General features: G+C 39.8%; 1 protein-coding gene across 2 annotated transcripts in view; it reads left to right on the top strand.

The window, feature by feature from the left end:
- Positions 1 to 17,034, top strand: part of CD84 (CD84 molecule) — a 37,464-nt gene that overhangs the window by 3,884 nt on the left and 16,546 nt on the right. The window contains exon 1 of one of the 2 annotated variants that reach the window (XM_059902763.1): positions 15,719 to 16,031. The exons of the other annotated variant lie outside the window; for it this stretch is intronic. Coding sequence (XP_059758746.1) covers positions 15,719 to 16,031 — 313 coding nt within the window. Of the gene's footprint in view, positions 1 to 15,718; positions 16,032 to 17,034 lie in introns of those variants that run through there. 2 annotated transcript variants of the gene reach the window in all.

The following is a 17,034-nucleotide window of genomic DNA, read 5'->3' as shown; positions in this document are numbered from 1 at the left end:
ACAAGAAAGGATTATTCAGCAGAGGCTGGGCCTATCTCTATACCTACCTACAGAGGAGGATGGGGGTTAGAGGCCAGGCCTTTGCCAATAACAGAGGTTTAGGCAGGCCAGCAAGGCAGAATATCCAAGGAAATGACCATATCCAGACATGGTTCAGGTATCATTCACATGAACATGGTTATGTGTTGACTTGAATTTGCTTTTTCACAACAAACAAGGGTCCAGTATCAACAAGGTCTTGATGCCTTATTGAACGTAGAGCACAGTCATGGTGTGTTCCAGCAGGTGATACTTAAAAGTACAAGAGAAGTGAATGGGCCCCTCTGGATATCTGTTCCTGGATAAGTAGGCCCCAAACATCATGCTGGGGGTTAGAGACAGGACTTCATGCCTGGAGAAGGATCTTGGCAAGAGTCAACTTGCCACTAGTCCCAAGTCCTAATAAAGAGGGGCCTTCAAGATAAAGACAAAGCCTCTGTTCTAGAAAGCGATTTGAGCAGACTACTACCATAGACACTCAGAAAGGGCTTAAAAGCAAAAGCCCAAACTAACACACCATTGTAAAGCAATTATACTCCAATAAAGTTTTTAAAAATAAAAACTACTATGTATACAACAGACAAGCAAAAGGGTGTATTGTATAGCACAGGGAAATATAGCCATTATTTTCTAATAATTTTAAATGGAGTATAATCGATAAAAATATTGAAAAAATAAATAAAGCAAATCATTGTAAAGATTCAATGATACAGAGCTTAGCACAAATGTCTGGCACATAGTAAGTGCTCAATAAATATTGGCTATTGTTCAAAAAAAAAAAAAAAAGCAAAAGCCCAGTTATAGACAAGAAAAAATATATTAAGTATGGGGAAAACTAGGTGTCAGGACATTAGCTTAACAATCCAGTCTCCAAGTAGAGGCTCGAAGCTGCATCCTTGTGACAACACGGGACTCCAGTAGAGGGAGTAGTGACCCACCACACCAACCCAATCCACAAAGCAGCCCTAGAGATCAATACGGTGACCCACAAAGCAGCCAGAGTGCCTTCACAACAGGACCCCAAAAGTCAGTGCTAGGCCACTTGGGCTACTCAAGTATTTCCTAAATCAAACCTTTCTTCTCTTGAACCTAAGAGAAGGAGGAATCTGTAAGTTTGGGGGTATCTAAACTCATCTATGTGGAAGTTGGAAAAGAAGGAGTTGTGAACAATCAATTGGGGGGCTGATGTTAGTAGAGGTATGTACCCGCATTTCCTTTGTTATACTCGACTTTTGATTATATGCTTATAGTGCCGAGTAGTGATAAAACAATGGGTGGCCAGGACCCCATCTCTGTTTTGAGAATCTGTGTGTGTGTGTGTGTGTGTGTGTGTGTGTGTGTGTGTGTGTGTTTTGCAGAAGTGGATTCAAGTCAACCCAAATGTCAATAAAGATAATATAAAGTAAAAAAAAAAAAAAAAATCCAGCAGAAAATAACATACTATTGATGGGGGTGGTAGGTTCCTTTTTTTTAAAACCTCATAACCAAGGACTTTCCATCCTCATGCAGAATGACACAAAACTTCTGGCTGCTAACACTTTGTTTCCTCTTTGCTACTTCCCTTCACTCAGAATAACTGCTTACAACCACCTCTTTTCTGGGTGCCATTGGGTGGTGCTACGTCTGGTCACCCTTCCAGGCCTGCAATATTCAAGGAGACAGTGAATGGGAGAAGAGGAGGGGAAGGTTAGCTGGAGTCAAAAAAGGACAAGAAATACTGACTTGAAGAATCCTAAAGAAGTGTGGGGGTTTGGGTCACTATTAAGCAAAAATCTACCCTTTCTTATTTCCACTCCCATGAATAGCTTCATGTTGGCCTTCTCTAACATCTCCCCAGTACTGCAGCTCTTCTTTTGGAACACATAAGAGTTGTCTGGGGGTATTATCTTAATCTCTGTAATAGTACTTTCGTTTTACATAACAAACGCACATGGTGCCTAGTATATGCCAGGTACTTTTCCAATAGGCTTACAAATATTAACTTTAACTCTCATAACGCTTCTATGAAGTAAGTGCTGCTATTAGTCTATTGGCTTCATTTAGAAGCTGATAAAACTGAGACACAGAGAGGTGGTTAAATTTCCCAAGGTCTCATGGCTAGAACCTGGCAGAAGCAGGATTCAAGCTCAGGCAGTCTGGATCTTCATCACTAAGTCATGGTGCCTGACACGGGGGCAGAAAGAGGGTGCTCCTCATGGCAAGACTCCCTTTGGGGTCTCTAGATTCTTCTCTGTTGATATATACACCTGAGAGCACTCTAGTGTCATTTTTTTTTAATTGTATTTTTTTTTATATACAGCAGGTTCTTATTAGTCAGCAATTTTATACACATCAGTGTATACATGTCAATCCCAATCGCCCAATTCAGCACACCACCATCCCCACACCCCCGTGGCTTTCCCCCCTTGGTGTCCATACGTTTGTTCTCTACATCTGTGTCTCAACTTCTGCCCTGCAAACCGGTTCATCTGCACCATTTTTCTAGGTTCCATATACATGCATTAATATACGATATTTGTTTTTCTCTTTCTGACTTACTTCACTCTGTATGACAGTCTCTAGATCCATCCACGTCTCAACAAATGACTCAATTGTGTTCCTTTTTATGGCTGAGTAATATTCCATTGTATATATGTACCACATCTTCTTTATCCATGCATTTGTCGATGGGCATTTAGGTTGCTTCCATGACCTGGCTATTGTAAATAGTGCTGCAATGAACATTGGGGTGCATGTGTCTTTTTGAATTATGGTTTTCTCAGGGTACATGCTCAGTACTGGGATTACTGGGTCATATGGTAATTCTATTTTTAGTTCTTTAAGGAAACTCCATACTGTTCTCCATAGTGGCTGTATCAATCTACATTCCCACCAACAGTGCAAGAGAGTTCCCTTTTCTCCACACCCTCTCCAGCATTTGTTGTTTGTAGATTTTCTGATGATGCCCATTCTAACAGGAGTGAGGTGATACCTCATTGTAGTTTTGATTTGCCTTTCTCTAATAATTAGTGATGTTGAGCAGCTTTTCATGTGCTTCTTGACCATCTGTATCTCTTCTTTGGAGAAATGACTATTTAGGTCTTCTGCCTATTTTTGTTTTTGTTTTGTTTTGTTTTGTTTGTTTGTTAATTTTTATTTATTTATTTATTTGTGGCTGTGTTGGGTCTTCGTTTCTGTGCGAGGGCTTTCCCTAGTTGTGGCAAGTGGGGGCCACTCTTCATCGCGGTGCACGGGCCTCTCATTATCGCGACCTCTCTTGTTGTGGAGGACAGGCTCCAGACGCGCAGGCTGAGTAATTGTGGCTCACGGGCCTAGTTGCTCCGTGGCATGTGGGATCTTCCCAGACCAGGTCTCGAACCCGTGTCCCCCGCATTGGCAGGCAGATTCTCAACCACTGCATCACCAGGGAAGCCCCTTCTGCCCATTTTTGGATTGGGTTGTTTGTTTCTTTAATATTGAGCTGCATGAGCTGTTTATATATTTTGGAGATTAATCCTTTGTCCATTGATTCGTTTGCAAATATTTTCTCCCATTCTGAGGGTTGTCTTTTCTTCTTGTTTATGGTTTCCTTTGCTGTGCAAAAGCTTTTAAGTTTCATTAGGTCCCATTTGTTTATTTTTGTTTTTATTTCCATTACTCTAGGAGGTGGATCCAAAAAATCTTGCTGTGATTTATGTCAAAGAGTGTTCTTTCTATGTTTTTCTCTAAGAGTTTTATAGTGTCTGGTCTTACATTTAGGTCTCTAATCCATTTTGAGTTTATTTTTGTGTATGGTGTTAGGGAGTATTCTAATTTCATTCTTTTACATGTAGCTGTCCAGTTTTCCTGGCACCACTTATTGAAGTGACTGTCCTTTCTCCATTGTATATCCTTGCTTCCTTTGTCATAGATTAGTTGACCATAGGTGTGTGGGTTTATCTCTGGGCTTTCTATCTTGTTCCATTGATCTATGTTTCTGTTTCTGTGCCAGTACCATATTGTCTTGATTACTGTAGCTTTGTACTATAGTCTGAAGTCAGGGAATCTGATTCCCCCTGCTCCGTTTTTTTCCCTCAAGACTGCTTTGGCTATTCGGGGTCTTTTGTGTCTCCATACAAATTTTAAGATTTTTTGTTCTAATTCTGTAAAAAATGCCATTGGTAATTTGATAGGGATTGCATTGAATCTGTAGGTTGCTTTGGGTAGTATAGTCATTTTCCCAATATTGATTCTTCCAATCCAAGAACATGGTATATCTCTCCATCTGTTGGTATCATCTTTAATTTCTTTCATCAGTGTCTTATAGTTTTCTGCACACAGGTCTTTTGTGTCCCTAGGTAGGTTTATTCCTAGGTATTTTATTCTTTTTGTTACAATGGTAAATGGGAGTGTTTCCGTAATTTCTCTTTCAGAATTTTCATCATTAGCGTATAGGAGTGCAAGAGTTCTAATTTCTCTTGTGGTCAGAAAAGATGCTAGATATGATTTCAATTTTCTTAAATTTACTGAGGCTTGATTTGTGATCCAAGATGTGATCTATCCTGGAGAATGTTCCATGCGCACTTGAGAAGAAAGTGTAATCTGCTGTTTTTGAATGGAATGTCCTATAAATATCAATTAAATCTCTCTGGTCTATTGTGTCATTTAAAACTTCTGTTTCCTTATTTATTTTCATTTTGGATGATCTGTCCATTGGTGCAAGTGAGGTATTAAAGTCCCCCACTATTATTGTGTTACTGTCGATTTCCTCTTTTATAGCTGTTAGCAGTTGCCTTATGTATTGAGGTGCTCCTATGTTGGGTGCATATATATTTATAATTGTTATATCTTCTTCTTGGATTGATCCCTTGATCATTAGGTAGTGTCTTTCCTTGTCTCTTGTAACATTCTTTATTTTATAGTCTATTTTATCTGATATGAGTATAGCTACTCCAGCTTTCTTTTGATTTCCATTTGCATGGAATATCTTTTTCCATCCCCTCACTTTCAGTCTGTATGTGTCCCTAGGTCTGAAGTGGGTCTCTTGTAGACAGCATATATATGGGTCTTGTTTTTGTATCCATTCAGCAAACCTGTGTCTTTTGGTTGGAGCATTTAATGCATTCACATTTAAGGTAATTATCGATATGTATGTTCCTATAACCATTTTCTTAATCTTTTACATTTGTTTTTCTAGGTCCTTTTCTTCTCTTGTGTTTCCCACTTAGAGAACTTCCTTTAGCATTTGTTGTAGATGTGGTTTGGTGGTGCTGAATTCTCTTAGCTTTTGCTTGTCTGTAAAGCTTTTGACTTCTCCATCAAATCTGAATGAGATCCTTGCTGGGTAGAGTAATCTTGGTTGTAGGTTCTTCCCTTTCATCACTTTAAGTATATCATGCCACTCCCTTCTGGCTTGTAGAGTTTCTGCTGAGAAATCAGCTGTTAACCTTATGGGAGTTCCCTTGTATGTTATTTGTCGTTTTTCCCTTGTTGTTTTCAATAATTTTTCTTTGTCTTTAATTTTTGCCAATTTGATTACTATGTGTCTCAGCGTGTTTCTCCTTGGGTTTATCCTGTATGGGACTCACTACGCTTCCTGGACTTGGGTGGCTATTTCCTTTCCCATGTTAGGGAAGTTTTCGACTATAATCTCTTCAAATATTTTCTCTTGTCCTTTCTCTCTCTCTTCTCCTTCTGGGACCCCTATAATGCAAATGTTGTTGCATTTAATGTTGTCCCAGAGGTCTCTTAGGCTGTCTTCATTTCTTTTCATTCTTTTTTCTTTATTCTGTTCTGCAGAAGTGAATTCCACCATTCTGTCTTCCAGGTCACTTATCCGTTCTTCTGCCTCAGTTATTCTGCTATTGATTCCTTCTAGTGTAGTTTTCATTTCAGTTATTGTATTGTTCATCTCTGTTTGTTTGTTCTTTAATTTTTCTAGGTCTTTGTTAAACATTTCTTGCATCTTCTTGATCTTTGCCTCCATTCTTTTTCCGAGGTCCTGGATTATCTTCGCTATCATTATTCTGAATTCTTTTTCTTGAAGCTTGCCTATCTCTACTTCATTTAGTTATTTTTCTGGGGTTTTATCTTGTTCCTTCATCTGGTACATAGCCTTCTGCCTTTTCATCTTGTCTATCTTCCTGTGAATGTTGTTTTTGTTCCACAGGCTGCAGGATTGTAGTTCTTCTTGTTTCTGCTGCCCGCCCTCTGGTGGATGAGGCTATCTAAGAGGATTGTGTAAGTTTCCTGATGGGAGGGACTGGTGGTGGGTAGAGCTGCCTAGTGTCATTTAATCTTCATAATTCCTCAAAGTGGTAGAGGAATTTTATTTCATTTACCAACTAGAATCCTGAAGTTTAGCAGGTAGGTGACTTAGTCATGGTCATTTAGCTAGTTGGCAACAGAGCCTTGACTAGAACATGTTTCTTGATCCCTAGTTCAGAACACTTTTACTAACCATGCTATGAAGCCTCAGTCTCTGGACCTATGCAATTTTTTTGTTGTTGTTAACAACATGAGAATATTGGAATGGAAAGAAGTTACAGTTAGCCAACTGCCCCTTCTTATTAATCAGTTTACACCATGGACCTTCCACACCAAGACCCAGAGACCAGTAGAGTTATCTCTTGCCCTCACTCTCTCTCTTGCTCTGAGTTTTCTACCTTGCTTTTTATTGCTAGAAAAAGAGTAACTGTGTCAGTAGCCCCAAAAGTATTTATTCTTTCAACAAATATTTAATAATCATCCACTAATTGTTAGGGAAATACTAGTGACCAAAACAGACAAGGACTGCATGGCAATTATATTCTCATGAGGGTGCAAAGTGGGGAAGACAATAAGTAAATATGCACATACAATGCTTTAGTAGTCATAACTGCTATGAGGAAAAATAAAGTGAGGCAAGGCAATAGGGAGTGATGGGAAGGAGACTGTTACTTAAACAGGGTGATTAAGAAAGCTCTCTCTGATGAGATGACATTGGAGCAGAGTTTCACGGTAAGGGAGTGCTGGAAAGAGTGTAGAAAAGGAGGACAGCAAGTACAAAATCTCTAAGACAACAGCAGTTGGTTTGAAGAATGAGGAAGTCAGTGTGGTTGGAGTGAGTAGGGGAGAGAAGGGTAGGAGATGAGGCAGGAGGGCAGGGGCCAGACCAGACAGGATCTAGTAGACGGTGGCAAAGTATATGAAAGGAGACTAGGGAGCCCCTCAAAACCCCAAATGTACACTGTCTTTGTTTTTTGTTTTTTTTTTTTAAACATCTTTATTGAAGTATAATTGCTTTACAATGGTGTGTTAGTTTCTGCTTTATAACAAAGTGAATCAGTTATACATATACATATGTTCCCGTATCTCTTCCCTCTTGCATCTCCCTCCCTCCCACCCTCCCCATCCCACCCCTCTAGGTGGTCACAAAGCACCAAGCTGATCTCCCTGTGCTATGCAGCTGCTTCCCACTAGCTATCTATTTTACTGCCGCAGACCGGCTGCAGAAAGCTAGAAGTTCCTGGCGGTGAGGGGTAAGGAACTGAAAAGCACCAGTATGGGGTCAGAAGGGCCAAGACAACTGATGGTTGCAAGGCAAGTTTATTCAAAGAGCATGAATGTATATATAGGTTCAGCACGGAACGAATACCAGACAACAAATCAGCAAACCTTGTATTTCCACATAATTCTGTCGCCACTATCTATGCGCCATTATCTATGCGCCACTATCTATGCACCACTATCTATGCACCACTATCTATGCGTCAGCATGCCTTATGGGCCATTCTTTGGAGATACAGACTTCCCCCTCAGGGCAGCACGTCCTTCTTCTGGGGAACAACCAGGGGCTCTTAGATCCAGAGCAGGCACCTGGAACGAAACTAGCCGCAAGCCATTTTCCTTTTTTACGCTCAATACTGCAGCGTCAGGAGTGCATACCAAGAAAGAGACAAGCAGTTCTCCGGAAAGCAGAAAGCTGAATAAGCTTACAGCTTGGGGGCCACCACATTTTACATTTGGTAGTGTATATATGTCCATGACACTCTCTCACCCTGTCACATCTCACCCCTCCCCCTCCCCATATCCTCAAGTCCATTCTCTAGTAGGTCTGTGTCTTTATTCCCGTCTAGCCACTAGGTTCTTCATGGCCTTTTTTTTTTTCCTGTCTTTGTTTTTAATAGACTCTAAGGAGAACTATGAGGTTTAAGCCTAAACATGCTCTTTGTTGTCATCAATATTTGATATTTCAAAATCTCTTTGGATTCCACCCAACACTTCTTAGTAAGTTTCCCTTGCTCAGCTATGAAGAATTTCCCTCTATTCAGTTAATGTTCTCCTGCCCCATCAATATTTCTAACCCAGGTGAAGTTTCTGATTCTTTATTTTTTCCAAACACATTTCTTATTCTCATATTCTCTATTGCCTTCTTCCAGTCAATGAGTCAGTGATTTTTGGCAGCTACTTTATCATGAAATGTACATTTGTAAAGTCCACCCATTCACATGGGTTCATCCAGGGGAACAGGAGTTATCACCTAATACACGAAAGATATATTAGGCTGGAAAATGTGCCCAGCTTCCCTTCCAGGAGGGGAAATCCAGCTCCAGTGAATAGCCTGTCCACAGTGCTCTCTGTCTAAGCTGGTGTCATCCTGCCCCTCCGGTCCCCTCTTCACCATAGCTACCTAGGGGTCACAGTGAACATATTTTCCCATCCAAGCCCACATCCCAGGGTTCCAGCCTTTTCTTGCTTTTGCTTCTCCTCTGGAAGTAATGCCTTTCTCCTACCCACCCCTGTTGTGGTCTGGCTATGGGAGTCAGGAAATCACAAACAGTGGGAAATGTTATAAATGTGCATCATCTCTTCTTCGTTAGGCTTCCAAGCCTGCTCAGCAGTACCTTCATCCGCTTAATCAATCTCTTGTTAACTCCCTGAGGTGTTCCCTGGAGCAGCATTTCCTCAAAATTTTTACATTCATCAAAATGATAATAGCAACTACCATTTTTATGTGCCAGGCATTGTGCTAAGTGCTCTATCTTTATAATTGCGTTGAATAATTATCCACATTTTAAAGGTGAGGAACCTGAGGATCAGAGAATTTCAATAATTTTCTCAAGATAACATATGTAGGTTCAAATATACCTAGTTTCAAAACGTGTGTCCCTAACCTTTATACTTCCTAACTAGTCCCACTCTTGCCTCTTCTTATCTCCTACATTACTGAAGAGATGAAGGCCATCAACCATGACTGTCTACTATTTTATCTTCTCTACTCCAAAATGTCCACTACATATTAAGCACCTTCTGTGTGCCCTCACAACAATTCCATGAGGCAGGCATTATTATATGCTATCTTGTAGTTATGTAATATAAGGGCCTCAGTAAATGTCAGGGATTGAACTTGAACACAGGTCCATCTGGCTCAAACCTATGTTGCCTCCACCTCACAAAGCAGCCTTTCTTCTATCACTACTCCCAACAAGACCTCAAAATACCCGTATGCTTTCACTCATCCTTTCCTTTTTTTCTTCCACTTCAGATGAAGGCATTACCCTCCTCTGATTGAAAACCTATACCTTTCTCTGCCCACCATTTCCATTCCATCTTTTGTTCCACACAAGCATTAGTGGCCTGTGTATCCTGCACTGTGCTAGGTGCTTGGGATTTGAAGGCAAGGTCCCTGGATTCAAGTGATTCACAGTGTCCAGAAACAGACACACGGATTCATGACTACCAGCCAGTGTGGCAAGTACTATCAGAGAGAAACACCGAACTCCATGAGTAGGAGCATGTAACCTAGAGCAGACATGATCAGGGAAATCTCTATCTTCTCTCCCTCCCTACCACACTTCCCCCACCAATACCTTCTATTTTAAAACAAAATCAAATAAATTAATTTTGCTTGACCCTCTAGCTATTATTCTATCTTATAACATTTCTTTCACTATCAAGCTTTTCCACTTCTTTACCGCATATTCTATCCTCAATCCTCTGTACTCTGGCCTCCATATGAATCATCTTAACTTGCACTACATTCTCAAGGGCCATCAATAACCTCCTAATGGACAAATCTAGGGATCATTTTCAGTTTATCTTACTTGAAGACTCTGAATCATTAGACATCAGTTACAGCCCCCTTCTTGAGATTTTTTGTCCTCCTGGATTTCATGATATTGTCCACTATTGGTGCCTCTCTTGCCACTCCTACCACTTGGTCTATTCAGTTTCTTTTGATAGTGTCTCTTTTAGAACTGTGAGCACTGTTCACAAGGCTCAGCCTTGGACTTCAGCCAACTCTTCCTGAGTGACCCTCTTCTTCAATCATCTCCTCTCCATAGATGATTCCTAAACACTTGAATTTCAGTTTGATGGCAAATGACAGAGACTCAAAAAAAAAAAAAAAAAAGAATTCCTTAAAGAAGAAAAAAGTTCATTTCTTGCTCATGTAAAATGTCTGGAGTTGGCAGTTCAGTTGGTAGAATAGTTCACAAGGTCATCAGGAATCCACACTTTTTCAGTCTTCCTGCTCCACAGTTCTCAGTACTTGGCTTCCTCTTCTTGATCCAAAATGTCCAAGATCCAGTTGTCATGGAATTCCAGCCTGCAAGAGTCAAGGAAGAGATGAAGAAAACAAAGCATCCTCTTCTTAAAGACATAAAAGTTGATACAATACTTTCACTTTCATCCTATGGACCTGAACTTAGTCACATGACCAAACTGAGCTAGCAGAAGGCTGGGCAATATAGTCTTTTTTTTTTTTTTAACATCTTTATTGGAGTATAATTGCTTTACATTGGTGTGTTAGTTTCTGCTTTATAACAAAGTGAATCAGCCATACATATACATATATCACCATATCTCTTCCCTCTTGTATCTCCCTCCCTCCCACCCTCCCTATCCCACCCCTCTAGGTGGTCACAAAGCACCGAGCTGATCTCCCTGTGCTATGCGGCTGCTTCCCACTAGCTATCAGTTTTACATTTGTTAGTGTATATATGTCCATGCCACTCTCTCACTTTGTCCCAGCTTACCCTTACCCCTCCCCGTGTCCTCAAGTCCATTCCCTAGTAGGTCTGCATCTTTATTCCCGTCCTGCCCCTAGGTTCTTCATGACTTTTTTTTTTTTTTTTTTTAGATTCCATATATATGTGTTACTAAGAATGGAGATGAAAACAAATGTTGGAAAACAACTAGCAGATTCTGTCACAGCCCCCCAAACAATACTTTGAATCCATTAACTTTTGTTATCTGCCATCCTTCCAACTCCTTATTTAGATGGTCCACCATCATCTCACATTCAATATTTCTGACACTATACTTGTCTTCTCCTTTTGACTTCTTTCAAGCATAAACTTAATCAATTTCCAGTAGCTATTAGTTTTCCACTGACATGAAGTAGACACTCAAAATATATTGTTGAATTCTGTGACATGCCTCCTTATTCCTTGCCTTTATTTGTGCTCTCTCTCAAATTCCACCCTTCCTTTCCAGTCTCATTATCATCCCCCGATTCATGCCCAGATGGCTACAATAGCATATGAAATGGTTTCTTAAGCCCAGCTTCTCTTTCTTCTTATTCTTCCTATGTGTTATTACCATATTACTATGACCCTAAAACATCATTTAATCTTTATTCTCAAAAACCTTAATAGCTCTCCTCTGTCTGTGGTATAGACTTCAAACTCAGGGCTGTCCCAAGTCTAAACAATTTATATCTCCAGCCTTATTGCTCTCTACTCTGTTATGCAAATCTATACTTATTCAACCTATAACACACATTCTCCTGTTTCTAAACTTTTATTCAGAACCTGAAGACCCAAGACACCCATCCTTTCCCTTTCTATCCAATAAAATTCTATTCACTCTTCAAGGTCCTCCTCAAACTCTATTTCTTCCAAGAAGTTTTCTCTAACCACTGCAGATCAAAGTGATCTCTCCCTTCCTTGAAATCCTACTGCAATTATTGTCTCTACCATTTGCTTAAATTTACCATTTACCACTTCATATTGTAAAGGAGAGTTATGTGTGTCTGTGTGTGTGTCTTATTTCCCTAAGCATATATGAAATTTCTGAAAAAGACAGAGAACTTGTCTTGGTCATAGACTTGCATACTGCATTTCATAGTAAGTCCTTAAGACATTTTTGTGCCACAAATTCTCTCTGAAATTGAGTTTTCTTAAGGTCTCCTCCCACACTAATATAATGTTTGAGTCCCCTCAGCACCTAGAAAAATAAATATTAGGGTTGGTTGATATGGAGATTCTTTTTTTAAAAGACTGAAGTCTTTAAGAGAAGAATAAAGGCCACTAAGTGGAATGGTGCTGAAAACTCTATCCCTCTGTGCTTTACTTGAATTAGCCCTTAATAATGGCTCTTCATACATTCTTCAGTATGGCCCTGGTGTCATGAAGGCCATCATAGAGATAGACTAGGGAAGCCCTAAAGGGCATGTCCTAATTGTTAAGGTGAGAATGAGAATGAGAATCATTACTAACATTTATTTTGGCTTGATGGTTACCGGAGTTTCTACTCTTATGATTTTCTGATCACTAATTAGATAGGCAATTTTTATAGTTATTATTTCCATTCTGTGGATGAAAATACTGAGACTCAGAAAAGTCTTTGCCCAGCTCATAAGTAGAAGTACTAGCACCTATGTCTTCAGCCTCCTTATCTTTCCGCTGCATGCTATGGTTTTGCAGCCGCCTCAGACCTCAGATGGAATGTCCAAAGGCGCATATTACGCTTGTGCAAGCCCTACACCTTTTCTCAGCAAGCCCAGGAATCTCACCCCCAGCACCACAGCACAAAATAGCAGCAGGGCTTCCGCTAGCTTAGCGTATCTGCCACCCCCACTGCCTTATCCTTTGATGCCCCAGCATCGCTTCCTGAATGACTTGCTGCAGAAGACAAGACATACTTCAAAAACAACACCACACACCAATCATTTTGTGACCTCACAACTATGCTCCTATTAAGAAGGCCTCAGCCTTAGCAAACTTCCCACCACTTCCTGGGGTTTGATAAGAGAATTATGAGTCTATGGAACCCACACCCTTTCCATCTTCTCACACTGAACCTGAATCCAAAGAGCAGAATGGAAATTAGGCACGAGAACCTGACTAAAAAAAAAAAGCCTTATGAGACGTGGGAGATCTGGCACCAGGACCAACCATATAATTTGTGGAACCCAGTAGAACATGAAAATATGGCGTCCCTTGTTCAAATAATATTAAGAAGTTCAAAGTGACATGGCAGCATTAAATCAAGTTCAGGTCCTTCTGAGCTCAAGGCTCTGTACGACTGCACAGGTCACATGTCCATGTCTGGGACATCCAACAATTCAGGCTGGGACACTCTAAGTGCTCCTCTACTCGACCTTGTCAGCCCAGCAGAAGAGTTTTTCTGGGGAGAATTAATGTTCAAGGAATGGATTTTAATAAACTCTGACTCCTGTCACCAAAGGCAAGCTTAGTCTCTCCTGTTGCCCCAGTGGTTTGTTCCTTTTGCTTTTACCATTTAGTACTCATCATATTGCATTATTGTTCACTTGAATGCTCATGTGTCTTATTCTCTGGGCTGTGAGATCCTCAGGGCTGCCACCATGTTCTATTCATCCCTGAGTCCCTAACACAGCATCTGGCACTTAATTAGCACTTAATAAATGTTTGTAGATAGGGATCATTTGTGTCGCTCTTTCCCTCAGGGCCCTGTTACGTCTCATTCTGTACTTAGCCCACCCCAACTAAGTCACCAGTCCTTGCCTGGGATATTCCTCCTAAGGGAAAATCTTGGATGTTCTGAAAGGAAAGAGGTTTATATTAGCAGTCCCTGGCTCATTAAGGAGTTACTGTGCTGAAGAGTGGGGGTGGCCATAGTGAGACAGCACCATCAGGTTAAGAAATATCTTTGCTTTTCTGACACTTCAAAATGACTTGTATTCTCAATGACCTTTATTCTTGCCCTCTTTTCTTTTTTTAATTAATTAATTTTATTTTTGGCTGTGTTGGGTCTTCATTGCTGTGCACGGGCTTTCTCTAGTTATGGCGAGCAGGGGCTACACTTCGTTGTGGTGCGCAGGCTTCTCATTGTGGTGGCTTCTCTTTGTTGTGGAGCATGGGCTCTAGGAACGTGGGCTTCTGTAGTTGTGGTACATGGGCTCAGTAGTTGTGGCACACAGGCTTAGTTGCTCTGCAGCATGTGGGATCTTCCCGGACCAGGGCTCGGACCTGTGTCCCCTGCATTGGCAGGCAGATTCCTAACCACTGTGCCACCAGGGAAGCCCTATTCTTGCCCTCTTTATGCCAAGCCTGGATAAACTTTAGGGTCCATCTGAACTCACTTACATGGGAAACTTTTGTTCTGCTCTTTGGGGCTTACATGCAGCCAGTACTCATCAGAATGGCCCTGTTACTCTTTATGGCTGAAGCCCTACTTGATTGGTCAGGGACTGTACTTATTGGTTATTAAACATTTTGAATATCACACATTCTGCCTTAACACACTATTTCACACTATATAGCTCAGTGAGAATAACAAAGTGATGAAAGAATAGAAGGAAGAGGAGAAAAAACACCTTATAATTATATTGCCTTTCATTTTACAAACTATGTATTAAATCAATTTATCTTCATAAGGTAATGGAGGAGAAGAGAAAAAAATAAACATTTCATTTTTATCCATGTTAGATTTTAAAAGCATTCATCCTTCAGCTTTTACCCAAAAGTATTCCTGGATTCCCAGAACAAATCAAGTTCCCCTTCTTATTCTCTCTCAAAGTACCATAACACTTAATACCATTTGCACTTAGCCAATCAAACCTGTTCTCTTCCTTTAACTGTTAAGTTCCAGAGAGCAGGAACTATGCCTATTTTTACTCACCAGTGTACCCCCATCTCCTTATATCATGCTTTAAGGAGTAGATGCTCAACAAACTTTTGTATTATAATTAAATTAATAAATACCTGCCATAGTATCAGGAACAAAGCTGACCTTGAATAAATACATTCATTCATTCATAAAAGTATAAATGAATAAACAAAATTTGCTTACTTCAGAAGTTGCTCCAAAAGATCCTAGGCAACACATAAGTTAATTCCATTTATTAATTCATTCCACAAATATTTACTAAGCACCCACTATGTGTCAAGTACTCGTCTAAAGACTGGGGATATAGCAATGAACAAAAAAGACCCCCCAAAATCACCAGCTTGGGGAATATTTACTCCAGAGCCTCTAAAGCACTCTCTGCCTATATCTTCTAGGAATAGAGGCATACATGTAGCTCTTTATTTGCACAGACCACAGTAGCCATCGTAGGCTCTTGCCCCAGCTCTTCGACCACTTGGCAATATGATCTTGGGAAAGAAAGAACATTTAATATCTCAGACCTCGTGGAAGTTTATGGCCTTCATCTCTCAAATTCCATCTAGCTCTCAGACTCTATACGTCTAGATAAATAAATTTTAATGAAATGGATCCCTTAAAATTCACTGGGAAACTTAGTTTTTGAAAGAGAATCTTTTAGAATATTTAGCCATCATATTAAATATATTTAAAGCAGAATGTCCCCCACCAAAAAGAAGATATCATCAAGAAACTGGATGAGCTGCTCCTTGGGGAGATTCAAGACTGGGGAAACAGGGAATTCTAAAAGGTGCAATAGTCAAATGGTTATGATTTTCTATTTATGTCCTCAGGTCTGGAAGCAGCTGGAAGTGACACAGACATCTTCATGGTGAATGGGATTCTGGGGGAGTCAGTTACTTTCCCCTTAAATATCCAGCAATCACAGAAAGTTATCAGCATTTCTTGGAATTCCAAAACATCTGTCGCTTTTGTAACACCAGGAAACTCAGGAGCAGCACCCACAATTTCCATAACCCACCAAAATTACCATGAACGAATAAATGTCTCAGGTCAGAACTATAACCTGGAGCTCAGAAATCTGAGGATGGAAGACTCAGGGATCTACAAAGCTGACATAAATGTAAAGACCTCTGAAATGATCACCACCACCACCAGGTGCTACAATCTTCAAGTCTATCGTAAGTTGTAGGAAGACAGAGGGCTTGTTTTTTTATTTTTACTTTGCAATTTGCTGTCTAAAGAACACTTTTATTTCTGACAGCTGGGTTCCCTAAATCTTTTTATACTTATAAATACTTACATAAACATATCAGTACATAAGAGGATGTGGCTTTGCTTGCTTTTAGCTATGTACTCTTCCTGTGGACCTTGTTTCTCTTTTCTATAAAATGTAAATAATCATACTATTTACTTCCCATAGTTATTGTGAAGATCAAGTAAGATAGTGTATGCAAAGTACTTTTTAAAAACCTTTTTATTTTGAAATAATTATAGATGCATAGAAAGGTGTAAAGAAATGTATAGGGAGGGCCTGTGTGCATTTCACCTCCACCTCTCCCAATGGTAACATCTTACATAACTAGAGTACAATATCAAAACCAGGAAATCGACATTGGTACAATCTGTAGAGCTTATTTATTGAATAGATTTCACCAGTTATATAGGCACTTATTTATGTGTATGTGTGTAGCTCTGTACAATTTATTCACATAAATAGCTTTATGTAAACACTACCATAATCAAGATACTTAACTGTACCGATGTCACAAGATTTCTTCATCCCTTTATAGTCACTCATTGCCACCCCCTTTCCCCTCCCAAACTCCTGGAAGACATTAATCCATTCTTCATATCTAAAATTATGTTACTTCACAAATGTTACATAGATAGAATCATGCAGTATGCAAGCTTTTGAGATTGGCTTTTCTCATTCAGCATAATTTCTTTGAGCCGTCCTAATTATTGCAAGTATCAATAGGTTATATATTTTTATTGTTGGATAGTATTTCATGGTACAGATGTACTACTTTGTTTAACCACTCACCTATTGAGGGATATATTAGTTGTTTCTAGTTTGGGTGTTATTACAAATAAAGCTGCTATGAATATTTGTGTACAAGTTTCTGCATGAAATAAGTTTTTGTTTCTTTAAGATAAATGTCCAAGAATGAAATCATATGG

Source organism: Balaenoptera ricei, chromosome 1 (genome assembly GCF_028023285.1).
Source record: "Balaenoptera ricei isolate mBalRic1 chromosome 1, mBalRic1.hap2, whole genome shotgun sequence".
Lineage (NCBI taxonomy): Eukaryota > Metazoa > Chordata > Mammalia > Artiodactyla > Balaenopteridae > Balaenoptera > Balaenoptera ricei.
Note: the sequence above shows the minus strand (reverse complement) of the source record. Positions and strands in the feature narration are given on the sequence as shown.